The sequence below is a fragment of the Sciurus vulgaris genome (assembly GCF_902686455.1).
Source record: "Sciurus vulgaris genome assembly, chromosome: 5".
Taxonomy (NCBI): Eukaryota; Metazoa; Chordata; class Mammalia; order Rodentia; family Sciuridae; genus Sciurus; species Sciurus vulgaris.
In genome coordinates this window covers 62,814,557-62,841,823 of record NC_136465.1, presented here as the reverse complement: position 1 = coordinate 62,841,823, position 27,267 = coordinate 62,814,557, and the positions used below count along the sequence as shown (strand labels likewise).

The window sequence follows — 27,267 nt, the reverse complement described above, 5'->3', positions numbered from 1 at the left end:
CTCAGCCTTCGGTCATTGGGATTACAGCCATGCAACCCTATGCCCGGCTGGAAAAAGTAATTCTGAATATGAAATCTTGTTGTTTGGGAGGATCTCCATTGCCTAACCAAGCTGCAGGTTCAAATTAGCACCAGAGGAGAGTCATGGGATGGCAATGAGGTCATAAACTGAGGTTAAGGTCCAGTCATTAACAATAACATGCGTGGGCAAAACTGAAAAGGAGAGGAAAGGGGTGGCAGGTGTACAGTATCAGGCATTAGGGTGTGTGGGGGTGGGCAGGTATTTTGCCAGGCCCCACTCCAAAAAAGCCACAGGAACTGTTAGGGAGACAAGGCTCTTAGTAAACTAGTATCTAAAAGCCCACAGTCACCTCCTACCACCACAAGGTAAGGTCCAAGTCACCTCCTCACAAGGCCAACTGCGTGCACTTTCCCTTCATCTTATTTCACTCGAGAGCTCTTTTTAGACTAAATAGTGAAGACAGACCGACAGCTTGCCCAGGCTACAGAAGGCCATCACCCTAAGAACTCTGGACATCATGTGATGGGGAGCTGACCTGTGTTTGAACTATGAGTTCAAAATCAGAGGGGCTTAATTTAGCCTGACCAAAGACTCAATCTGGGGGTCCAACCCCCAGCGAATTCCTGGGGTAAGAACTCCACGCCACGCTCCTGGGAGGGCGCGACCGGAAGGGGCGGGCTCTGCAGCCGGACGCGGGGCTGCCGCCGCCATGGCTTCTCGAGGAGTCATTGGCGTTTTCTTGCTGTCTGCGCTTCCCCTTTTGTGTCTGGAGCTCCGGCGTGGGATCCCGGATCTAGGTAAGGTTGGCTTTCCCCGCTTGGCGCTCGCAGCTGGGAAATTTTCATGTGAACGTTGCGAAGAATTACCTGCCTCTTGCCCGCAGCGCCTCCGGGCGGATGTGACTACGATTCCCAGGCTGCCCTGCGCCTGGCTGTCTCTTCCGGAACCGACTCCAAGTCCCGGAACAAATTTCCTCCAGACTGAGCCGAGTTTTGCGTGGGCGGAGACTAGAGGCGAGACGTAAGGGCACAGAGACTGCACTGTACCCTCAGACTATGTTTGATAAAAGGAAAACCAGCAGGTTGATAGGATGAAGACCTTCATAGGAATTTAAGCTGAGCTTTATGGGGTGGGGAAGCATCCCCGTGAAAAACCAGTGTGTGGGAGGGATATTCCAGGCAAAAGGATTGTGATACGTTGGAGGTAAAGGATGAAGGTCATTGTGGCAGGATCATGACTGGGGGTTGATGTTGAACCCTATTAGAAACCAAACACTATGCACTGTATATTCATTATCTCGTTGATTGTCCTACAACCATGAGGGTATAAGCCCCCAGGGAACTGAGACCCAGGAGAATAAGTGACTTCCCAGAGGTTTCCAAAAGGCCATTCTGGACCCTGTGGAGAATGTTTTGAAAGGAAGCCATAGTTGAAAGCAGTGAGGCAAATTAGGTAAGGTAAATAGGTAAGTAGTGATATGGCCTGGACTAGAATAACAGGAGGTGAAATGTGGAAAGATTTGGAATATTGACAAAGTAGAATCAACAGGCTGTGTTGATGGGTTGATGTTTGGGGTGAGGGAAAGGAAGAATTCAAGCATGGCTCCTGGATAGGGGATTTGTAACAGCGCAGCCCCTTCTGAAAGTTGTCCTACCAGGATTACTTTCATCTTCCCTTCCCAATTCTTTGGCATTCCTTCTCCCCGCGCCCCTTCCCTTTCTCCCTCCCTCCCTTCCTTCCTTCCTTCTTTTTCCCTCTCCTCCCTTCCCCTCCCCTTCCCTTCTTTTCTTTTTTGGTACTGGGGATTGAACTCAGGGGCACTCAACCACCAAGCCACTTCCCCAGCCCTGTTTTGTATTTTAGAGACAGGCTCTCACTGAGTTGCTTAGCACCTAGCTTTTGCTGAAGCTGGCTTTTGAACTTGAACCTGTGTCAGCTTCCGGAGCTGCTGGGATTACAGGCGTGGGCCACTGACATTCCTTCCTTTTCACCTGGTGGTTCAAAACCAAAGGATTACTGGAATCCAAATTCTGAGGAGAGGCCGCACATGAAGACTTTATTTAGATTCAGAGAACTTTGATGGCCTTTGTAACACTCTTCCTTAGTAACTAGGTCAAAATCCATTGTGCTAAGGCTTTGGCCCTTATTGAGGAAGGAACCACACATCCTGTAGTTTCACTCCTTCCTTATCTCACCATAACAACCCCATCACCCTCCTGACCCCAGGATGTTAGAGCTTGGAGGAGTTACCCCCTCTGTCTTCAGGGCTAGCCTTGAATAAACCTGATTTCCTTCCTACCAACACTAGGCTACAGAACATGGGTCTACACATTTGAACCTTGTTAGTAGTGCTGTTGAAGGGAAAACTGAAAGGAAAATAGTAGGAGTGTGGAGAGTCAGGAGTTGATTTTTGGATATAATTAGTTTACATGTCTGCCTCCCTTCTCATACTCAGTTCTTTATCCTTTATATTTCTTTCTTTTTCAACCCTTCCTCCCACCTCTGAAAGTCAGGATCCAAAATGTTGCTTGAAATAAGAAGTGAAATAAAATGCTTTTAAAAAATTTACAAGACTCTCCTTATTCAAGCTGCATTGAACTAATAATAAGACCTTTTTTAAGATGATACACAGAAAAGTTAAATTCTCACTTGCCTATTTTTGCAAAATTAACCTGCTTTCTTTTCTTTACAGCATTCATTCTTCTATTCCTTTAACATTTGTTTATTTATTCTATTTTATTTTTTGATACTGGGGATTGAATCCAGAGATGTATTACTACTGAGCTACATCCTGAGTTCTTTTAATGTTTTAAGACAGTTTCTTATTAAGTTGCTGAGGTTGGTCTCAAACTTGAGATCCTCCTGCTTTGGCCTCCTTATCCACAGGGTTTGCATGCATATGCCACTGTGCCTGGCTCCTTTAGAATCTTCTACTTTACTCTAATATTTAAGTCACTAGTCAACGAGAAGGACACTGCTTAGCTTTATGGAAGGAGACCTGTTCCCCCATCAACTCTGATCTCTGGGAAATATACTTCTTGAGGGTAGCAACTACATCTAATTTGTTCCTGTATTCTCAAAATTTATTACAATATCTAAATTAATAAAACCAGGTTAAGAGTTCCAGAAAATGCAAGTGAGCTCCTGGTAGCAGCTCCTAGTTCCTGAAATTTTTATTTAACTTAATTAACACTTTTTCCTAAAATCTTTTGTTGTGAACTGGTAGTTTCCTTTGGTTTCTTTTCTTTCTTTCTTCCTTCCTTTCTTCCTTTCTTTCTTTTACCAAACAAACCTTTATTTAAACATTTTTTACTACTGGGGATGAACCCTGGCATGCTGTACCACTGAGCCACATTCCTAGCCCACTCCCCTCTTTATTATTTTAATCTTGTGACAGTGTCTTGTTAAGTTGTTGAGGCTGTCCTAGAACTTGCCAGTCTCTCCTGCCTTAGCCTCCCAAGTAACCAGGGTTACAGGTGGGTACCTTCTTTGGTTTCTTTTTTTCTTTTTCCTTTTTGGTACAAGGGATTGAACCCAGGGGTGCTTTACCACTGAACTATATATATCCCCAGGCCTTTTTGGTTTTTTATTTTGAGGCAGGATATCTCTAAGTTGCTGAGGCTGGCCTGGAATTTGCAGTCCTCCTGCCTCAACCTTCCAAGTTACTGAGATTATGGGGGGGGGGGGGTGCCACGGTGCTTGGCACCCCCCCCATAATCTTTTGGTTTCTAGATAGTGACTTCCACATATATGTTAACAGTATTTGAGTCTGTTTTACAAACCATAATTCTCGGTATGACAGCTGTAGTGTTAGTTATTAGTTGCAGTTACTTATGGATACTAATATTCTTAGCAGGATCTGGCAACTGAATTCCCAGGGGTGATCTAAAGATAAAAATGGAACTCCCAGAACTTCGTTCATTTGTGCTGTATTTTTAGACATACAATATTGAAAAATGATTGCTATCTTTTTCTATTGTGTAAAAAGTCTTCATTGCCAGTTCATTTTGCCCCCTGTGTTGGGAATGGAATCCAGGGTCTGGCACTCTCCCACTGAGCTACCTTCCTAACTCGCTACCAATACATTTGTACTTAAGCTAAATATTTTAAGCTGGTTCCTCACATTTCTTATCCTTCAAAGTGCCCTGCTTTTGGTCTCTAGAGTTTAGGTACCGAACAAACCTTTATTTAAACATTTTTTACTTGAAAGAAGTATGGACATGTTCCTATGTGATATATCCAGTTTGCTTCCATCTTATGAAACATAAATTCCACAACTAATTATTTTTCTACATACTAGTATTCTAGTTATTATATTGCTTTTGTCATAGCTAGAGATACCCTTGATTTATTTATGTGTCCTATTGAACAACATCTGAATCGATAGTTACTGCCCTTGAAAGTTGCAGGAACTGTGATGCAAAAAGAAAAAAAAATCTCTAAACAATTTAAAATTATTGTTTTTAAAAGAAGGGATAGGGCTGGGGAGATAGCTCAGCTGGTAAAAGTGCTTGCCTCACAAGCACAAGGCCATGAATTTGATCCCCAGTACCGCAAAAAAAAAAAAAAAAGAAAAAGAAAAAGAAGGGATAGCATATCTCTTTTCTGTTAAAAATAAACATTTGTATCTTTACTTTGTAATTCCTTTTTTTTAAATCTTGTTAATTGACAAACCACCACCCTGATCATGTTGGTAGCATGGTTCTTTTGAATCTCTGCCAAGTAACTTTTTTTTTTTTTTTTTTTTTTTTTTTTTGGTGGTGAGGATTGAGCCCAGGCATGCTTAACCACTGAGCCACATCCCCAGCCCTTTTTATTTTTTATTTTGAGTGGGTCTTGGTAAATTGTGTAGGGCCCCTTTAAATTGCTGAGGCTGGCCTTGAATTTGCAAATCCTCCTACCCTAGCTTCCTGAGCTGCTGGGATTATGGGTCCAAAAAGAACAACTATTTGAGATAGAATTAGAATTTGACAAGATGATACTCTCATAGTTTGATAGCCAGTTATGTAAATTAATTTTTCCTCTCCTGGGTAGAAAGGAAAGCACAATTTATATATTATTGGTTATCATGATATTTATAACAGAGCTGATCACTGTAATTATACCTCTATTCCTAGGACAGAAGAGGTTCATCTAGGATCAGTTTCTAAAAACTTATTCTGGTGATGATGATAACTGATGAATTTTAGTGCCCAAAGGAGACTTATTTGGAAGAAACCATTAGTTGTATAACTTAACTTTTACTGTAGTTTTCTAGTATAAATAATCTTCTGTTACTATTACCAAGAAAAGTGTGTTTAATTTTGACTTTTTTTTTTCTTTAAAAGGAATTAAAGATCTCATCTTGCTGTGTGGCCGAGTTTTCTTACTGCTTGCTCTTCTTACTTTAATTATTTCTATGACTACCTCATTGTTTAACTCATTTAAATCTTCCCAGACTTATCTGAAAGGTAAGTTTATTTATGCTACTCGTTAAAATTTTCTATTCAAATTTCTTTATTCTATAATTTTACACGAGTTAGTTTGCCATTAGTTTGATTAATGTGTAATTTTAAGAGGGAGTGATCATTATATTGACAATTGTTTTGTTATTTTTTTTTTTTGTTTTTTCTTTAGAAAGGGTCCCACTAAATTGCTGAGGGTTTTGCTAAGTTACTGAGGCTGGTCTAGAATTTTTGATTCTTATGCCTTCACCTCCTTGGTTGGATTACAGGTGTGTGCTGTGGCATCTGACCTTGATGATAATTTTGAATGAATTATAAATTCCAACATTTTAATGAAAACTACATTTTCCTTATGTATATTTTTGAAGCTCTGTCATTTTTAAGTTGTTATATTCTAAATTCTCTAATTTTAAATTGCGCATTTGTGTAACTATGTACAATTTGTAAAATATTCTACAGGAAGTATATCTGCCATTAATCTCTAAAACCATTTCATCCTAATTTTTCATTGCATTACAACAGTTTTTGTTTAGGCGCCTAGGTCTTATGTATGGTCGAATGTCTAGGAAATCATGCTTATTCTGTTTTTGTTTCTGTTTTGACAAACAAGAGTTCCTAATTTTTTAGAAGCCTTTTAAAACAATATTGTCCTTGGTCTTAGAACAGATGAATCTTAAAATCTACTTTTTTGGGGGGGGAGGGGAGTGGTACTGGGGATTGAATGCAGGGCCTCACACATGGTAGGCAAATCCTTTACCACTGAGCTACATCCTCAGGCCTTCTTTTTTTATTTTCAGACAGGATTTCACCACATTGTCCAGACTGGCCTTGAATTTGCAATCCTCCTGCCTGCCTTGGCCTCCTGAGTAGCTGGGATTACAGGCATGAGCCACCAAAAAGCTACATTCTTATATGTTATTAGGAAAAAGGTCACCAGTAATGAATTTGGTACCTTGTTTTTTGTTTGCTTTTTTCATTGTTTATTTAAATGTAAATAAATAAGAAAATGAGCAGTACTTAATTCAAAGCCTTTTACATTATTTATGAAAAAATTCAAGAATGGTGTGTACCTGTAATCTCAGGGACTTGGGAGGTTGAGGCAGAAGAATCACAAGTTCAAAACCAGCGTCAGCAGTTTAGTGAAGCCCTGAGCAACTTGGTGAGAACCTGTCTCTAAATAAAATGCAAAAAAGGGCTGGAGATGTAGTTCAGTGCTTAAGCACCTCTGGGTTCAATTCCCACTACCAAACAAACCAACCCATTTGGTTATCCTTTTTCACCTAAACATAAGTGATAACATGAATGTTTTAGGGTTTCCCAATCATTGATCTTTTCTCCCCCTTTTGGAAGTTGTTTGATCTTTTTTACTTAAAATGACTTAAAATTTTGAGACTGTCTCACTAAGTTGCGCAGTCTGGCCTCAAACTTGAGTTCCTCCTGTCAGAGGCTCTTGAGTGGTAGAGTACATGCTTAGCATGTGTGATGCCCTGGGTTTAATTCCCAGTATGGCAAGAAAGAAAAAAACCAAATGAAAGAGTCAAGCTACATACTTAAATTAAATTTATTAGATCAAGAATAAAAAGGGAGTTGGCAGGAGAATTGTAAGTTCAAGGCCAGCCTAGGCAATTTAGTGAGAACTTGTCTCAAAATAAAAATTAATTAAAAGCACTAGGGATGTAATTCAGGAGTAGAGTGCCCCTGGGTTCAATCCCCAGTACCAAAAGAAAAAAAAAGAGAAGAGCAAAACTACTTTTTCTTCACATTCAACGGATAGTAACCTAATATTGGTTCAGTCATTTTAAGAGCTGACAAGAACACATACCTTTGGAAACTTTTACTGTCATGTTTAAGGACAATAGATGACATACTTCATGCCTGAAGTGTGCAGCATTCCATACTTCACATGTATTAATGTGCTTTCATGCTGTGCCTCAGAGCTGCTGAAAACCTCTTGGGACCTGCAGAAGAAAACTCATGAGAATGTTCTGGAAACCTCTTTTTAGCAGAAACTATTACATACAATCATACATACCAGAGAATTGTTTCAAAACAGAGCCTTTGTTATAAGATTTCACTTGCAGATTTCTTTATTTCAACTGTTTGCATGCACTTCATTTTCATTACTTGAAAAAATGTAATCTGTTTTTCAAAGGCTGCTTGTCTCTTCCAAAATGTTAAAAATCTACAGACTATACCATGTGACTTATTGATACTTAAGAATTAAAAAGCATGCTTATGTTTTTTTTTTTTTTTAAACGTTTATGTTTTTGATTTTTTAGAAGAAGAGGAGAAGAATGAGAAAAGACAAAAACTTGTGAGAAAAAAACAACAAGAAGCACAGGGTGAAAAGGTAAAACATAATTTTTAAAGAATAAAAAAAGCACTTATGTTTTGATGTTGTTAGAAGTTGTTTGAGAAAACACAAAAATTTGTGAGAAAACAAGAGGCACAGGGTGAAAAGGTAAATCATCATTTTTAGAGAGTGTATATAGTGAGAAAAACATCTGGGGCATTTAAAATTGAAGTCCTGCTTTCTGTGTTTTCTACTTAGATTTTATAAAATGCTACTGAGATCAAATTCACATGACATAAAATTGACAATTTCAAAGTGTATAATTCAGTAACGTTTAGTATATTCATAGTGTGGTGCAGCGTCTGGGTTCCTCTATCTAGTTCGTTTCCTCACTTCAAAAGAAAACCCTAGGCCCATTAAATACTTACTCCAAATTACCCCCTCCTTTTATTCTCTGGCAACCAACCACATTGATCTTTGTTTGTTTGGATCTACTTGTTCTGGATATTTCCTATAATTGCAACTGTAAATAACATGTTAACTTTTTGTGTGTGTCTTCTTTGATGTAGCATAATATTTTCCAGGTGTATTCATCCTGTAGTATCCTTTTTATGACTGAATAATATTCCACTGTATGGATGTACCAATATTTGTTTATTCACTCATTTGTTGATGAATATTTGCATTGTTTCCACTTTTTAGCTAGGGAAAAAGCTGTTAGTCTTTTACCGTTGAATATGATGTTAGCTATGGGTGTTTTTATTTTATTTATTTATTTATTGCTGTGTAAGAGAACTTTATCATAGGAGAAAGTAAAATAAGGCTAAGGGAGAGAGTGGGTTATCTCCTAGCAGAGAATGGATTTTTACAGATGCTCTGTATTATACTGAGCAGATTCCCTTCTGTTCCTAGTGTTTGAGAATTGTGTGTTGGATTTTGTCAATTTTTTTTTTGGTACTAGATATTGAACTTGGGGCACTTAATGATTGAGCCACATCCATAGCCCTTTTTTTTTTATTTTTTTGGGGTACCAAGGACACTAGAGCACTGAGCCGCATTCCCAACTCTATTTTGTATTTTATTTGGAGACAGAGTCTCACTGAGTTGCTTAGTGCCTGGTTTTTCCTAAGGCTGACTTTGAACTCGCAGTCCTTTTGCCTTCGCCTCCCAAGCTGCTGGGATCACAGGCACGTGTCACTGCACCTGGTCCTTGTTGAATTTTTTATTTTGAGACAGTGTTTCACTAAGTTGCTTACGGCCTTATTTAGTTACTGCGGCTGGCTTTGACTTGTGATCCTCCTGAGCTGCTGGAATTACAGGTGTAATCATGCCTGGCTTAAATGGTTTTTTCTCTTTAATTAAAATGATCATTTGCTTTTCCTCCTTGATTATATTAATGTGTATTATTATTACCATTATTATTTTTGGCACTGGGAATTGAACCCAGCAGTGCTCTACCACTTAGCTACATCCCTGGTGTTTTTTTTTTTTTTTTTTTCCATTTATTTTTGAAACAGAGTCTTGCTTAATTTCCCAGGTTGGCCTCTATTTTGTGATCCTTCTGTCTCAGCCTCCCAGGTCACTGGGATCACAGGTGTGTGACACCACTAGTTTGTTCTTTTATAGAGTAGCATTGGCCAATTGACTGACTTGAGATTCTTTGTCGGTCTGTGTGTGTGTGTGTGTGTGTGTGTGTGTGTGTGTGTGTGTGTGTGTGTAGCTGAGGACTAAGCTCAGGGTTTTGTGCATGCTAGGCAAGTGCTCTATCACTGAGCTACATTGCCCAACCCCCCCTTTTTTTAGTAGGTGTTCTGGGCACTGCTTTTGTCTTTACATTCTATTGTAGACTGGTTTCCATAGCTTGAATTTGCATTTAATATGTGATAGTTACCTTATTTTCTTGACCTTACTATGTCAGATGGCACTCTGGCAATTGCCAGTTTGATGACCCATTTTTGTGAAAGAAGATATGCCTATGGACACTCACTTAAATATTTAGAACAAACCCTTTATAAGGTCTTGTATAAGGGTGTTATTATTTGAATATCTATCACTTGTTTTTATACAGAACAAATATTGTTTTTCTTTTGTTTTTGGTCTTTTTCTGTGTAGTGCTGGGATGGAACTGAGGGCCTCCTCCATGCTAGGCTCTATCACTGAGCTATGCCCCCAACCCCTTTTTAAGTAAACAAATACTATAAATGGTTTTGGGGAGTAAAAACTCTCTACTTATTGGAGTGAGACCATAGGAATTAGTACAGTTCTATCACCCTCACCTGCGTTATTAACAGTGAAAGAGTCCTCCCTAGATCTTTTGTAAAAAAGCTCTGTCGTGCCAGGCTTGGGGGCACATGCCTGTAATCCCAGCAGCTTGGGAGGCTGAGACAGGATGATAGAGAGTTCAAACTCTCAGCCTCAGCAATGGCGAAGCACTAAGCAACTGAGTGAGACCCTGTCTCTAAATAAAATACAAAATTGGACTGGGGATGTGGCTGAGTGGTTGAGTGCTCCTGAGTTCAATCCCGGGTAACCCCCCGACTTAATAAGGAAGCTCTGTTGTAAATAGACAATCTCCAGTGTTTGATATTTTGACTTTATGATAATGTGAAAGCAACACACATTCAGTGGAAACATACTTTGAGTACCATGTAATCATTGTACCTTTCACTTTCAGCACAGTAGTCAGTAAATTACATGACATAATCAATACTTTATTAAAAAGCAGGCTTTGTGTTACAGGGCTTTGCCCAACTGCAGGCTAATGTAAGTGTTTCTGATCACATTTTCCCCGACCCAATACCAAAGATTTAACCCAGGGCTTCGCCTTGCAAGTATTCTACTACTGAGCTTACATCCTTAGCTCTTTTTATTTTTGAGATAGGGTCTCTCTAAGGTTGGTTTTGAATTTGTGATCCTCCTGCCTTGACCTCAGAAATAGCTGGGATTGTAGGTGAGCATCACTACACCTGGCCTGATCATGTTAATCAAGCTATGACATTCTGTGGTTTAGTTGTATTAAATACGTTTTCAACTTAAAATGGTGCATGCCTGTAACCCCAGCAACTTGGGAGGCTGAGGCAGAAGGGGATCACAAGTTTAAGAATAGCAAGTAACAGTAAATGTTGGTGAGGATGTGGGGAAAAAGGTACACTCATGCATTGCTGATGTGAATACAAATTGGTGCAACTACTCTGGAAAGCAGTATGGCGATTCCTTAGAAAACTTGGAATGGAACCACCAATTGACCTAGCTATCCCACTCCTCGGTTTATACCCAAAGGACTTAAAATCAGCATACTACACTGATGCAGCCACATCAATGCTTATAGCAGCTCACTTCACAAGAGCCAAGCTATGGAACCAACCTACGTGCCTGTCAACAGATGAGTAGATAAAGAAAATGTGATATATATACATAGTGGAATACTATTCAGCCATAAAGAAGAATGAAATTATGGCATTTGCCAGGAAAATGGATGGAACTGGAGAACACCATGCCATGTGAAATAAGCCAGTCCCCCAAAACCAAAGGCTGAATGTTCTTTCTGATGTGTGGATGCTTACCCACAACAAGGGAGGGTGGGAGGGAAAGAATAGAAATTCATTGGATTAGATAAAGGAGAATGGAGGAAAGGGAGGGGGGAGGGGAAATAGGAAAAACAGTAAAATTAATCAGGCATACTTTTCCTATACTTGTATATGAATATACAACTCAGGGTAACCCCACATCCTGTACAACCACAAGAATAGGATCCTAATTAGATTAAATTATACTTCATGTATGTATTACATGCCAAAATATACTCTACTGTCATATTTATCTAAAAAGAACAAGAAGAAAATAGTTCCAGGCCAGACTTAGTAGCTCAGTGATGCCCTAAGCAACTTAGTGAGATCCTGTCTCAAAATAAAAAGGGCTGGGGATATGGCTCAGAGGTTAAGCACCACTGGATTCACTCCTTGAGACAAAATAAATAAATAAAAGGACTGTGGATGTAGCTCGGTGGTAAAGTGCCTCCAGGTACTAGAATAAAATAAAACAAAAGTTTTTCAACCTAGGTTGGTTTTATCAGGATATAACCCAGCTGTAAGTTCAGGAGCATATATATGTGAACTTCTGAAGTTTAATATTATCTCTTTTGGAATTAATGTTAATTTCAAAGCCTTGCATGCATTGATTAGTAACCATAATTCCTTCTGTAGGCCAATTGTATGCTAATTCCTAAATGTATATATAATTCCCAAGAATATGTAAATTTGGGATTTTATTGTTTGACAAATGAGTCTAGGAACTCCTGTGCCTTGACTTTGGCTAATGGAAGATTAATAAATCAGTATCTCACAGTATAATCTAGGCACATGGTAAATTGTCTAACCTGTGCAGACATGTCCCTAATAATACAATGAATATTTTTAGATTTAAAATTTTTAAACATATGTTTTTTTTTTCCTTTGGTACTTGAACTTGGTATATAGATTATTTGATTTGGTACATAGGATTACAGATTAAGTCATACTTTTGAAGTATTACATCATAATCCTCCAAATTCCAGGATGGCTTTTATAAAATCTGATTCCATCTTTATTTTTGAGCCAGTGTTTATGGTCAATTTTTTGTCCTGTTCTAGAAGTTTTTGGAATTTTTACTTTATTCTTGGGATTGTGAAATTTCACTGTGATACCATTTGTTATTATTTTTGTTTTATTTTGTGCTTGAAATCCAGTAAGCCTTACATGGGTACATATGTCTTTTAGTTCTGTGAATTTTTCTTACATTATTTCCTGAATAATTTCCTCTATTCTCCGCCCCCTCCTTTCCTCTTTTCCTTCAATTCTCTTAGGTGAAAGTAAACCTGAGATTGAACCCCAGGTTGTTTTATTTTCTCTTCTATTATTATGTCTTTTCTTGATCTTTCTGGGAAATTTTGGTTAATGATTTCAACTGTCATAATATTAATTTTCAGTACTAATTATGCCCTGACCTTGCTTATTCTCTAATAGCCTGTTCTCCTTACACATATGTAATATCTTTTATTATGTGAGAATATAGATGTTTATTTTAAAATGTTTTTCTGTTTCTTGCATCCTTTATTTCTCCAAGGTTTTTTTTTTCTGTTTATTTCAGTATTTTTTTCATGTTGGAGACTTTCCTTTAATCATCTGGTAATCCTCAGCTCAACTCCTTCATGTTTAATAATGGATACTAAAAATAATGATACTAAAAAGCTAACTGATGATTACTAAGGTTTGTTTTTTTAAAAAAAATTTATCAAGCTTTCCCCATAAAGTTTGTGTTTTTTATGGTTTATAAGTTACACATCAAAGGGAAAAAAAAAAGAAGTTCTACCTCAATAAAAAGGAAAATAAAACTTATTGGAATTTTTGTGTATGTGGGCAGAGTTTGACAGAATATCCCTTGACAGGTTTCACTGTAGGATGCTTGAGAAGGAATTTAGCTTCCTCAGCATCTCTTTTTTCCTCCTTTGCAATTCACCTCTCAGGAATGCCTCCTCCACTCTCCTGCCTAGGGGGTTAGTGCCTGAGGGCCAACAGTCTGTGTCCAGTGGAGAAGGAAGCTAGGAAATCTCACCTTTCAACACTTATAATTTTAGGTACTCTGTTGTAGTTTTCACTTCCTCTTTCCACTAAGGACTGGAATCAGTGACTACTCTCTCTTGTTTATTTTCCAAGAGAATAAACCTTTCATTCCTGGCTGTATATAGTAGGGAAGTGGGTCTGGAGATATAGTAAGACTTTTATCTTTCTCTCCCTTTTTTCCATCCCTCAGGTGCAGCAAGTTGGAATAGTCATAATCCTTAGTTCATTTCAAATTCATTATTATTTCATGCATGGCTTCCCAACCCCTCCCTATTTTTAGTTGTGCACCTCACCCTGGGCTCTGCCATGAAATCTGGCATCTCTTATTCCTGAGCTGTTCCAGGGTCTGTGGATGACACTGGCTAGCTTGCTTATTGTTGTCCTCTTGTGTAAGCATTTCGGGTGTAACTTTCTGACTGTTAAGTTAGTTACCTCTCCTCCACCTATCTTCATATATAGTGGTTTGGGGTTTATGGTGTTTATTTGTTTCGTCAGTGATGGAATTTGGATATCTCTTTCTTATTCCCATAATTGTTTTGGTTGATTTTCAAAAGTCTTCAGTTTTGTTTTCTTTAGGCTTTTATTTATTTTTTTCTTTTCTGGTGGTGGTACTGAGCATTGAACCCAGGGCCTTGAGGCAAGTGCCCCTACCACTGAGCAACATCCCTAGCCATCTTTAGGCCTTTGGTCTTGCTGTGATGCCCAGGCTGGTCAAGTAATCTGCATAGATAGGACTAAAGGTGTGCACCACCATGCCTGGCTTCCAGTTCTTGGGATCCCCAAAATATTTTGTTTTGCCATATCGGACTATACATTTAACACTCTTCTGAATGAGTTTATGTCTTGTAGGATCTGACAACACGAGAAGGCCTTGTGCCTTGAACAAACTGCTAAGACTTAGATCCTAAAAATTAGGGATCATATTCTATGTTTAGCTCCGTGTATTTTTTTTTTTTTTCTATCCCTAGCTCCATGTATATTTTTTTTAATTGGCATTGAAAACAAAGAATATATAAGCACACTGTCACATAAGTATAAAACATTTGTTTTTGTTTGCATTACATACAAATTGGAATTTTTAGAAAATGATACAAAAATGGAGGTAAAATTGAATTGGTAAAATTAAATTAGTGTGAACACTCAGTTTCTACCTGGCTCTTATATACAACTTGTAGACAATGTAAATTTTTAGGACATTTATGAATAGTAACTGAAGGGTTATGGAAAATAATACTCCTGCAAGACAGCTCCCCAAGAAGAATGGAGGGTCAGTGCAACTCAGGAGGAGAGAGGGGAAACTAGCCAACGATTAACCTCCCAGTAAATTTTTTCCTAATGACAGTGGGCCCTAAAGAAAAGGGGCAAATACCGAATGTTGGGCCCTAAACTTTGACCATCGCAAATTAGCCCTAAATGGAGTCACAGCAAATATTGAAACTCTGGGAAACAGTGGATCCCAGAGAAAGAATAGCAATGGGCAAGATTTGAGTACTCATCCCTTGGGATCTGAACTCCTCTCTTTCCATATGATAATGAGTTTCAACCTTTTTACAACTACCTTCCCTAAGTTAAAGTTTTAACCTGTACAACTAGCCCCTGACTGTCCAAACTGCATCTCCATGGCTTCCAATGATTAAACCATTTTCAGTGTACCCTGTAAAACCAAAATGTCCTCTGTAACTGATGGCCATTTTCACATCTGGAAAATGAGCCCTGATGGTGCCCAGATCTGAGATGAATAAAAGGCTTCTCTGAATCTGTTGAGGTCTGTATCTATCCTTTTGCCCTTACAGTAATACCACCTACTTTGTTTTCTCAAACAGGCCAGCAGATACATAGAAAATGTTTTAAAACCTCACCAGGAAATGAGATTGAAAAAACTGGAAGAGCGTTTTTATCAGATGACGGGTGAAACCTGGAAGTTAACCAGTGGTCACAAACTTGGGGTTAGAAAATATTCTCATTTTATATTTTGAGTTCAATTATTAATTATGATTTATGTATTTTTTTATAAATTAAAAATGTTAGACTCAGTACTATTTGGTTTTTCAAAGTCTTCATTAATATAATGATTATATATCAGTTTGTGGGGTTTTTTGGCTGTGTTGCAGATGGAAGCCAGAACCTCGTGTAAGCCAGGCAGGAGCTACATCCTCAGCCCTGTGTATTGCTTATGTTTTGTTTTACTTTATAAAGAAAACTTTATTCAGCTCACGGTTGTAGAGGTTTAAGAGCCACATCTGGCCAGGTGCAATGGCTCACACCTGTAATCCCAGCGGCTCTGGAGGCTGAGACAGGAGGATTGTGAGTTCAGAGCCAGCCTCAGCAAAAGTAAGGTGCTAAGCAACTCAGTGAGACCCTATCTTTAAATAAAATACAAAATAGGACTGGGGATGTGGCTCAGTCAGTGTTTGAATGCCCCTGAGTTCAATCCCCAGTACCCACCACCAAAAAAGAGCCACATCTGGTGAGACTTTCTTGCTGGAAGAACCCTAAGGTGGTACAGAGCATCACATGGCAAGAGTTAGAACTTATTATTATTTTTGGTTCCGGATTTTGAACTCAGGGATGCTTTATTACTGAGCTACATCCCCAGCCTTTTTTATTTATTTATTTTAAATTTTGAGACAGGGTCTTGCTAAGTTGCTGAGGCTGGCCTCGAACTTGCAATCCATCTGCCTCACTTTACCAAGTTACTGGGATTGCAGGCATGCACATCATACCTGGGTATTTTTTTATTTTGATTTGATACTAGGGATTGAACACAGGGTACTTTACCACTAAGTTACATCTCTAGCGCTTTTTTATTTTTTATTTTGAGATAAGGTCTCACTAAGTTGTTTAGGACTTTACTAAGTTGCTGAGGCTGGCCTTGAACCTCCTGCCTCAACCTCCCAAGTCACTGGATTACAGGTGTGGACATTAAGGTGGCTCTATATATCATTGTTTATTCATATTTGTGTATCAAGTGATTAAGTGGTTTTAGTACCTAAAGATCATACATCTTGGCAAAACTCTGTTACAAGCTAGTCTTTAAAAAAAATATTGAATAAGTCACTGTTTTGAGGAAAGTCTCATCTTTCCTCAAGTAAGATCTCTAAAGTGTTAAATTTACGTTATATTCATTATGTTTGGCTCAGTTTTAGATTTTGTCTTTTGCTAATAGAAGCTTATAATTTTAAGTTTTCTTACAGAGAAAAAAGAATATTCATAAAGAAATTATAGAGTAACTGGCCACAGTAAGGCCAGTAAAGTTTACCTCAGAGTCAACTGGGATAAGTTTTTATTCATTTCATAATGACAAATGTGTCATAATGTAATCAAGGGTAGATTAATGTGAAAGATGGGCAACATAAAATGCAACTGTTCTATGTAGTGATTTCACTTGAGTTTTTCTCCTCAGTTTCGTGGTTGATAGACATTAATAGGTTGATTTTTATACACATACGCACACACGTTTATATTTATTTTTGAAATGGGGCCTTACTATTGCCCAGGCTGGTCTGGAACTCCTGTGCTCAAGCGTCCCTCCTACCTCAGTTTTCTGAGTGGCTGGGACTACAGGAGTACACCACCATGCTCAGCTATCTGATAGGTTGATTTTAGCCTGACAAATCTCTTTCAAAAGTGGTCACAAAGTAAATTAAATATTCTGCCCCTTGTTTTTAGGGTTTGTCTTCACTAGTACTACTGGTACATATTTGAACCTGATTAGTGGAGACAACAGAAAGCCCTGGGCAAGCCAAACTGTTGATGTGGTTAGGACGTAAGGCCTTGAGGACTATCAAAGAATAGGACAATCAAAATGTTAGAGGGTCAGAATGTGTCTTGTCAACTTTTAACACTGTAGCTTGCAGTGAGGCAGCCTGGGTTTGACCATTTACTTGGCATTAAGATCCCTTGTTTCTAATTCCCATGCTCCTTCCACCAAATTTTCTTTGTTTTGTTTTGGTCCTGGAGATTGAACCCAGGAGTGCTTTACCCAGCCCTTTTTATTTTTCATTTTGAGACATGGTCTCACTAAATTGCCCCGGCTGGCCTTGAACTTGATTGTTGCTGGGATTACAGGCATGTACCACCACACCCAGCTAACTTTCTTAGGAAAAAAGAAAGGTGATGAAACTCTATCAAATGGTGAACATTTTAGTCTGAAAAAGAGAACTTTTATCTTATGCTATGGAAGGAAGGGATTATTGAACATAGCATGTATTGGAGAACTCGACATTTATTTTTGTTAAGGAAAACATTTTAATAGATAATATTAAAGAATTATTTTCTAGAACAAAATACTTTGCCTCTTAGAGGGATTAATTAAAATGGAAGGTCAAAGTTTGAGTTTCAAAACTAGAATATGTTTATATATAGCCAGATACCAAGACCACATTTCTGGTCTAAAAGTCTTGTGTGGTCACTTACAAAGACCTGTTTTATATACATATTCTATTTTCACAGTCTTTGAAGGCACAGTCCCTTGCCCTACCTTGCTTTCTTTTGCCGAAAGGAGGAAAGAACATCATTCATGCTTTTTTCTTTTTTCCTATCCTACTGAGAAACTTGGGGGTTAGTCAAAGAAGGAAAAGGGTCCCCATCAGTCTTTTGTCTATCTCAAGGAACCCCAGAACTGGATAAATAAGGATTGTTTCCTGAAAGACATTAAACCCCATATTTTCTTGTTCAAGGATCTACTGCTTTCATATTCTAGGTGTAATAATGGCTTAGCATTTCTTTATGGAAATTCCATCAGAGTAAAAAAAATAACTATTTTGATTGGTATAGAATAAAATCAATACAAAGTGTCTTTTTAGAAATTATATTTGTTTTTGAGCAGGGTGATGAAGAAATAGTGCTTGAAAATGCAAGTCTGACATCTTTTGAAACAACCAACAGAGAAGCTGCAAAGAGACGGAATTTGGCTAAGCCTCTAACCGAAGTTTCGCCATCTGCTGAACAGCCCTCACAGAAGCAGGTTCCTTGATTAACACCTACTCACTGAATTGTATCAGTGTACAGGAGGAATGTGGTTCCCTGGGTGAGGTGGTATATTAGGGAAAGATGAGGACTGTCTTAACCCAGATAGTGTCTTACCACCTCCTTATAAAGCTGTCAGCTTCATTACAGATCATTTATTGTGTTTAATTTTTTTTTTTTTTTTTGCGGTGCTTGTGAGGCAGGCACTCTACCAACTGAGCTATATCTCCAGCCCTATCCTGTTTAATATTAATATTAACCAAACTTAAAAGAAAGCTATAAGATAATGATAATATGTTTAGAAAATACTCTGTTCTCTTTGAGGAAGAAATTTGATTATGTAGAAAAGTAAAGTACAATGTTTACAGTGGGCACAAGTTTGCATGCCTGTAAGTTCCTTGGGAGGCTGAGGCAGGAGGATCACAAGTTCCAGGCTACCCTGGGCAACTTGGACCCTGCCTCAAAATTAAACAAAACAAAATAATGGCTGAGGATATAGTGTGGGAGGCTCTGAGTTCAATCCCCAGTACCATTAAAAAAAAAAAAAAGGACTGGTGATGTAGTTCAGTGGTAGAGCATTTGCTAGCATGTTTGAGGACCTGGGTTCAGTCCCTAGTACTGCAAAAACAAAACAAAACAAAAACTATATACACACATTGTTTAAGTGAATTATTCATGTTAGGTGCTTAAGACATAGTATGCCATGTTTTGTGAGTGGCTAACATATTACAGGTTGAGTATCCTTTTTTCTGAAATACTTGGGATAGTGTTTTAGATGTTTTATTCTTTCAGATTTTGGAATATTTGTATGTACATAATGAAATATCTATCTAGGGAATAGGACCCAAGTCTAAACACAAAATTTACTATATTAAGTTTCATACACACTTTTTATCAACCTATATTAACATGAGTACATAATTTTCCTCTCTGGCCCTTGGGAATGTGTTAGCAATCAGTCACTTTGCCCAGTTTTATTAAGCTTAGATGTATCATGTTGAAAGGAATCTTTTTTTTTTTTTTTTTTTGGTACCAGGGATTGAACTCAGTGGCACTTATCCACTGAGCCACATCCCCAGATCTTTTAGAGACAGGTTCTCACTACTTAGGGCTTTGCTAAGTTGCTGAAGCTGGCTTTGAACTCATGATCCTCTTATCTCAGCGCCTCCCAAGTTGCTGGGATTATAGGCACCCGGTGAAGGGAACCTTTCTCGTTGTGATGATTTTTTTTTTTTTTTTTTGGGGGGTGCTGGGGATTGAACCCAGGGCCTTGTGCATGTGAAGCAAGCACTCTACCAACTGAGCTATATCCCCAGCCCTGATCTTTTGGTTCTTGAAAATGTTTATATTTTCTCCCCAATACTTTTATTTCTTTAGGTTCCTGATTTACCTGAAGAACCTTCTGAAACAACTGAAGAAGTAAGCTCATTTTATTCTTCGAAATTAAATGTGTTTTCTGCTTTCTGTTTAATTCCACATAAACATGTAGGACTTATCTAAACCTGGGTTTGGAGAGAAGATAGCACAAGTGTTCATAGGATTGCACTGTAAAGAGGTCTTGTTCTGAGATTGGGGTAATTTCACATTTCTCAGCTGAGTCCTGGTCTTGAACCCTGCTTTCTGCTAGTTGTTTTATGGAGACTACCCACTGCCTCAGGCAGAGACAGGGACTATATGACTCTTCCAGAACTTTAAGTCAGCAAATAAGCTGCTTACTAAAATAATCAAGCTGGGTGTGGTGGTACACACCTGTAATCCCAATAGCTCAGGAGGCTGAGGCAGGAGGATCAAGAGTTCAAAGCCAGCCTCAGCAAAAGTGAGGTACTAAGCAACTCAGTGAGACCCTGTCTCTAAATAAAATACAAAATAGGGCTGGGGATGTGGCTAAGTGGTCAAGTGCCCCTGAGTTCAATCCCTGGTAACCCCCAAAAATAACAAGAAAAAATCAATCAAATTAGATTAAAGAACAGTGGATAAAGACTGCAGCTTCTTGTATGTTTTAAGAATGGTTTACTGTTATGGGATTTGGGGTGCAAATGATCCCCCCTCTGCACTGAGCCGCTTCTTCCCACCTACTTTTTTAATGTGCACTGGCTTGCTGCCATTGGCCAGAATGATTACGGATGCTTATTCTAATACAGGGAGTGCACATATTTTTATTTATTTTGGTACTGGGGATTGAACCCAGGAGTGCTTTACTACTGAACAACATCTTCAGCCCCCCTTTTATAAATTTGTAAATTTTGAGACAGGGTCTTGGTAAGTTGCTTAGGGATTGCTGAATTGCTGAGGCCGGCCTTGAATTTGGAATCCTGCCTCAGCCTCCCAAGTTGCTGCAATTACAGGTGTTGCACCACAGCTCCTGGCTGAGCATGTGTCATTTGGGCAATATGTTCAGAAAGAGAACTCTTCAGAGATTTCTAGTTTTTGAAGTTCAGCAAATATTATATTCCTTGAAAACTATAAAGGATTTCTAATTTTCCCCCATTATATCTGATAAATTCATGCTATAAGTATGGCTGTCCTGATCTCTACTTCTCAAGCTTTGATTTGGTATCTATGACAACCACTTAAAAACATAATAGTAATTAAATATAGTTGGGTTTTATAGGAAAGGCCTGTTTTGAATTTACCTTTCAAGCATGTGGCATTATTCTTGTGGGGATTATAGATACCGGTTGTCAGTGAACTCTCTTGTAATTTCCTTTTGTAATTATAGATATAGAAGGACAATGTTCTTCAGATTCTCACGTTTGTGAGCCTTCAAAGGTTAAGAAGTATTAGAATTGGAATATTTGGTTCTGTTAGAATCTTTTTTTTTTCTTTTTTTGTGGTGCTAGGGATTGAACCCAGGGCCTTGTGCATGAGAGGCAACTCTACCAACTGAGCTATAACCCTATCCCTGAGAATCTTTTTTTTTTTTTTTTTTTTTTTGGCTATTCTGGTGATTGAATCCAGAGGAGCTCTACCAGTGAGCCACATCCCAAAACCTTTTTATTTTTTAAGACAGGGTCTTGGGAAGTTGTCCAGACTGGCCTCAAACTTGAATCGTCCTGTGTCAGCCTTCCTGAGTAGCCAAGATTACACACATGCACCACCATGCCCAACTTAGAATCATCATTGGGCAGGGAATTTTCTATTTGTCAGTTGCTACCTAGTATTTCTAAGAATTCAATGCAAAAAGCCTTAATTCCCCACTAACCATTTGCAATCCTGGTATCTTTAAATGTCCCTTCTCATCTTTAATAATTGTGTTTTCATGAACCTAGGTCTTTTTTTTCTTCTAATTTTGTATGTGTGTGTTTGTGTGTTTCGGACCTAACTCTTACCGTAATTGGGATCAACTTGGTTCTTTCTGGGTTAACTGATCCCTTCAGATTTCTCTGCCTCTTTTTCTCTCCATCATAACATTTCCCGCCCCCCCAAAATGAAAACAGATTGTAAGCATTATCATAAAAGTTAAAAACAGGGCTGGGGAGATAGCTCAGCTGGTAGAGTGCTTGCCTCGCAAGGACAAGGCCCTGAAAAAAAAAAAAAAAAAAAAAGTTAAAAACGAGAAATAAAGCAATCTATTTTGGGACTGTGCCTTTCCAACCTACTTTCCACCTTATCACCCTAATAAAGCATTTTTAAAGTAAAAAGGCAAATGTAGAATGAGGAATGGGATGTCCTACAGTTTCTAAAGATTTGGGGATGTTTGTTTATATAAATCATGTAGTCATATTGTTTCTGACTTTCTGAAAAATGCTGTTTCCTATTTTGTCAACTTAAGTTTTGATCTGGTATCATAATCATTATGTCATATGACATGATCATTATAGACCATCATACACATTAAGCTTGCTCCTGTAATACATTTAAGTCCCTGACCTACGTAATTTTTGAGTATATATGTAAAAAAATTTTTCTCTTTTAAGTATACCAGAAATTGTGTTTCAGGAAATTCTCTAGTTCCTTATTAAAGTTAGACCTACTAAATGACATTACCTATAGAACAGAGTGGACATCTTGATAATTCTGTATTATTAGGAAAAGGGACTAACATTAACTTTAAAGAATATCAGAACTAGTTGGGTGTGGTGGTACATGCCTGTAATCCCAATGGCTTGGGAAGCAGAGGCAGGAGGATCGGGAGTTCAAAGCAGGTCTCAGCTAAAATTAGCTAGGCCTTAAGCAACTCAGTGAAACCCTGTCTCTAAATAAAATACAAAAGGCTGGGGATGTGGCTTAGTGGTTGAGCGCCCCGGGGTTCAGAACTAAAGGAAGCTTTCACTATATGTATATGTATATATATTTTGTTTTTTCTCTATATGTATTAGCTGACTCTATAATAATGAGCCATATGAGGAAATTCCTGTTATACTGGAAGCCTGCTTGGATTTAGGAGCAGACTAATAGAAGAGTGAACTAGTGACTAACATGGATTTCTGATAGCAGAGGGAGGATCTGAAAACAATGTAACTTTTACTTGTTGTGTATTTAGTATTATAGGTATAGCATTGTAAAATACTAAGATGGATGGATTTTCAAAACAAGGAGGAAATTATGGTGGTAGTTCACAATTCCCAATCGAACTATTCACCATGTTACTGTTCCACTTTTAAATTAAAAAGACCATAACCATAAAATTTCCAATTCAGTCTCATTTGTTTGTTTGTAATTTCCTCCGTAAACTAACAGTGCTGGGGTCTCGAACCCAGGTCTCGAGCATGGCAGGCAGGCTCTCTACATGATGGGCCATAACTATAAAATTTAAGATAATTTGAAGAAAGTTTTGTAAATCTTCATGTAATTTACTATATTTTTAGAGCAACTATTTTTTAAGAAATATTTTTAGTTGTAGACGAACACAATATCTTTGTTTCATTTATTTATTTTTTTGTGGTGCTGAGGCTCAAACCCAGTGCCTCATACATGCAAGGCAAGCGCTCTACCACTGAGCTACAACCCTAGCCCCTATAGCAACTATTTTATTGTATGCTCTTATTTTAAGGAGTAGCAGGGAAACAAATTTTAATTATTGCTGCTTTTCTTTTCTTTTTAAGTGCTAGGAATTGAACCTTAGAGTCTCTTGGATGTTAGGGAGGCGCTGTAACTGCTGAGCAATGCGCCCAACTCAGTGGATGCATTTTCTAACAGTGGTTCTCCTGAGAGTGGGAGGTGCTGCTCTAAAACCACATTTATGCATAACATGATGTCCAGTAGCTCCCAGGACAGTTGATGATGTTGGCCACAAGAAAAGGTTTCCTGACACTTTTGAGAATATTGGCAGGTACATAATCAACTTTACAATAAATTACTAATCATTGTTTTCTCTTTTTATAATGGCCTTTAATACACTAGCAGTTTCCAGGCTCTTTTTAGCTGCATAAATGCTTTATCAAAGGGATGATTATGGGGGGGATTTAGAATGTGAAGGAAAGCTGGAGCTGCTCAGGACAGAGCTCTTCATCAACCAGGGCCAGCTCTGGGCTTGTCTCTCTCTTGTACATCAGAGTGTACAGGTAACTTTTTGTTTCCTTCCAATGCAGTGTTTTCTTGTCTACAGATTGAGAAGTGACATTAGGTTTTCTTAGTTTGTTAGGTAAATTTTGAAGCTAGCTACAATGTTGATAGTATTTGGCCAGAAAAAGCACTTGGTGTTCTCTTTGGAAGGATGTCAGTGACCTCCTCAATTAGTAGAAAGGTGTTTATTTTTCAGTTTTGGAAGAATTATTTTCATGTTTTGGAAGAATTATTTTCATGTTTAGGGTGAAGTTTTTCTGAACCTTGTTGCTCTGCTACTCTCAAGAGGCAAATTCCTGCAAATCTCCATGTGAACTTTTATAGTGACATGTTTCTTAGTAGTAATTTTAGAATCTTAAAGAGCTGTAGATTGGATTTTTTAAAATTGGAATTCTTCACTGAACATTTTTATTTCTCAGGTAGTTACTGTTGCTCTCCGATGTCTAGGTGGGAAAGTCCTGAGGAGAAGGTTTTTTAAGTCTTGGAGTTCACAGGTAAGTGAGGATATTTGCATTATGAGGAATATTTTTCTTGAATTTAGCAAATATTAGGGGAGTTATCACATTGTCATCTGATATTTCCATCAGATAAAGAACATTTGTAGGTACTCTACCTTAGCAGATTTTTAGATAAGTAGACATGGTAGGCTTCTTTGAATTGTGATCTCTGCATTCAAATTTTTAAGTTATTCTATTTACTATAACTTTATTTTTATTTTGATTTTTGGCTGGGGATGAAACCCAGGACTTCATGCTAGGCATGTGCTATACTAATAAGCTACATCCCCTTGTTTTTGTTTTGGTACTGAGAATTGAAACCTGGGGCATTTTACCACTGAGTACATTCCCCAGTCCTTTTTTTAAGACAAGGACTCACTAAGTTGCTGAGGCTGGCTTTGAACTTGTGTTCCTCCTGCCTCAGCCTCCTGATTGCTAGGGTCATAAGCATGCACCACTGTGCCTAATATTTTATTCTTTTTTTTTTTTTTTTTTTGGAGGGCGGTACCAGAGATTGAACTCAGGCACTCAACCACTGAGCCACATCCCCAGCCCTATTTTGTATTTTAGTTAGAGACAGGGTCTCACTCAGTTGCTTGGTGCCTCACTGTTGCTGAGGCTGGCTTTGAACTCTCGATCCTCCTGCCTCAGCCTCCTGAGCCGCTGGGATTTTAGGTGTGTGCCACCATGCCCAGCTAACATTTTATTCTTAACCTATTTGTTGAATAATCTTTCCATTCTGGATGTATTGAGGCTTTCCTAACTTAAATCTCTGCTGTTAAATGCCAGTAGTCCCTACACCTTCTCTGGAACAAAAGGTATTAAAGGTTATTCACATCTCAAAATTCATGAAATACAATTTCCTTTAAATTCTAGAAAGGAAAGTATCTTTGAAGAACAGTATCTTTGAAAGCTTTTTTTTTTTTTTTTTTTTTTAAATACCTTTATTTATTTATTTTTATGTGGTGCTGAGGATTGAACCCAGTGCCTCACATGTGCGAGGCAAGCACTTCACCACTGAGCTACAACCCCAGCTTTGAAAGTTCTGTATCATTACTCCTAAGGACATAATTTCACAGTGACAGAACTATAAAATGTCATAGTGATCATAAGAGGAACATAAGTGTGTATAATATTTGATAATGTCTAAGCTTTCTATCTTCTAGGTCTTATTCGACTGGATGATGAAAATTGGGTACCATACATCCCTATATGGCCTTTCCACATCCTTTCCCAGAAGGCCACTTGAAGTGGCGCAAGATCAGTCACTGGCAGATATAGGAATAACTGTGGATACTGTACTTAATGTGGAAGAGAAAGAGCAGAGCAATTAGTAAAGAAATGAGAACTACCTGTTCTACTTAAAATCAGTTATGCCATGACCTTACAGGACAATAAAGGATTCACATTAAAAGCATTCCATACCTTGATTGAGCTCAAGGTAGTAAACACTGTTATCTATGGAAAAATAATCGACATCAAATTTAGAAAAGAACTATCATGACTTGTAGAATGTGCCATCTTATAATGTACTGAATAAGGTAAAAAATGTATATTATAAGGTATACAATAATTTATATTTCCCCCAGTTGATATCATTTCTCGGTATGTTAAAAACCTGTCAGGAAGTTGGGCATGGTGACGTCTGCCTGTAATCCCAGAGAAAGGAAGATGGCAAGTTCAAGACCAGCCTAGCAACTTAGGAGGCTGTAAGCAATTTACTGAGATCCTGTCTCTAAATAAAAAATAAAAAGTGTGGGTAATGTGGTTCAGTGGTTAAGCACTCCTGGGGGTTCAATCCTTGACACAAAAAAAAAAAAAAAAAAAAAAAAAAAAAAAAAAAACCCCCAAAGTCATAGGACTTTAGTTGCTTCCTCTTCAATCCATTTTACCATACAATGAATATTTCACAATCCAGTCAAACCCTTCAAAACCTTAGAGCTGGAATGCTTATTCTGTTGTATTCCTAGAAATTAAAAACGTCTCAGGAGGCTGAGGCAGGAGGATCACGAATTCAAAGCCAGCCTCAGCAAAAGCAAGGTGCTAAACAATTCAGTGAAACCCTTCTCTCAATAAGTTACAAAATAGGGCTGGGGATGTGGCTCACTAGTTGAGTGCCCCTGAGTTCAATCCCTGGTACCCCCCCGCAAAAAAAGTCAAATGTCAGAGTTCTTCAATTTTTCCTTGTATTGAATTGTAACAACAGTGGCACACTGTAATCCCAGTGACTCAGGAAGCTGAGGCAGGAGAGTCACAAGTTTGAGGCCAGCCTCAGCAACTTAGTGAGACCCTATCTCAATCAATCAATCAATCAATAAATGAAGTAACATTTACAAAGTTCCAAATGGAACAATAGTTTTAATTTTTAGTGCTAGGGATACAACCCAGGACCTTACACATGAGCTACACCTCCTGTCACCAGGGCCTAGAACAATCCCCCCACCACTGGAGATTGAACCCAGGGATGCTTTATCATTGTTACTTCCTCAGTCCCTTTTCATTTAATATTTTTGGTACGGGGGATTGAACCCAGGGGTGCTTAACCACTGAGCTATGTCACCAGCCCTTTTTATTTTCTGTTTTGAGACAGGTCTCGCTAAATTGCTGAGGCTGGCCATGAACTTGCAATTTTCCGGAGAATTGTAGGCATGAACCACCACACCCAGCCCCCAGTCCCTTTTTAAATTTTGAGATAGGGTCTTGCTAAGTTGCTGAGGCTACCATTGAACTTGCTATCCTTTTGCTTTAGTCTAAGGTGTCTCTAGTGTTACCAGCGTGCACCACTGTGTCTGGCCTCATCAACCCAATTTCTAACACAAAAATCATCAGGGCCATTTCTTGGCATGGTAATACAAGCATTTTCTTTTTCAGAGGGGTGGTGATAAAGGGGGTTGAACCCATGCGTAGTCTACCACTGAGCTATACCCCAGACCTTTTTATTT

The 27,267-nt window shown here is 38.3% G+C and overlaps 1 protein-coding gene across 6 annotated transcripts; it reads left to right on the top strand.

Annotated features, from left to right (window-relative positions):
- Positions 1-666: 666 nt before the first annotated feature.
- On the top strand, positions 667-26,624 carry UBXN8 (UBX domain protein 8). Of its 6 annotated transcripts, none has more exons than XM_079140255.1 (8): positions 668-818; positions 5,349-5,471; positions 7,745-7,815; positions 15,179-15,301; positions 18,184-18,321; positions 19,701-19,742; positions 24,248-24,322; positions 25,492-26,624. In XM_079140255.1, the coding sequence occupies exons 1-8, from the start codon at positions 731-733 to the stop codon at positions 25,657-25,659; spliced, it is 828 nt and encodes a 275-aa protein (XP_078996381.1). In that variant the 5' UTR covers positions 668-730; the 3' UTR covers positions 25,660-26,624. The 6 variants fall into 6 exon arrangements, with proteins under 6 accessions (XP_078996382.1, XP_078996383.1, XP_078996381.1 ...); XM_079140259.1 differs by lacking the exon at positions 668-818 and adding an exon at positions 897-1,473; XM_079140258.1 differs by lacking the exon at positions 668-818 and adding an exon at positions 898-1,486.
- Positions 26,625-27,267: the final 643 nt, after the last annotated feature.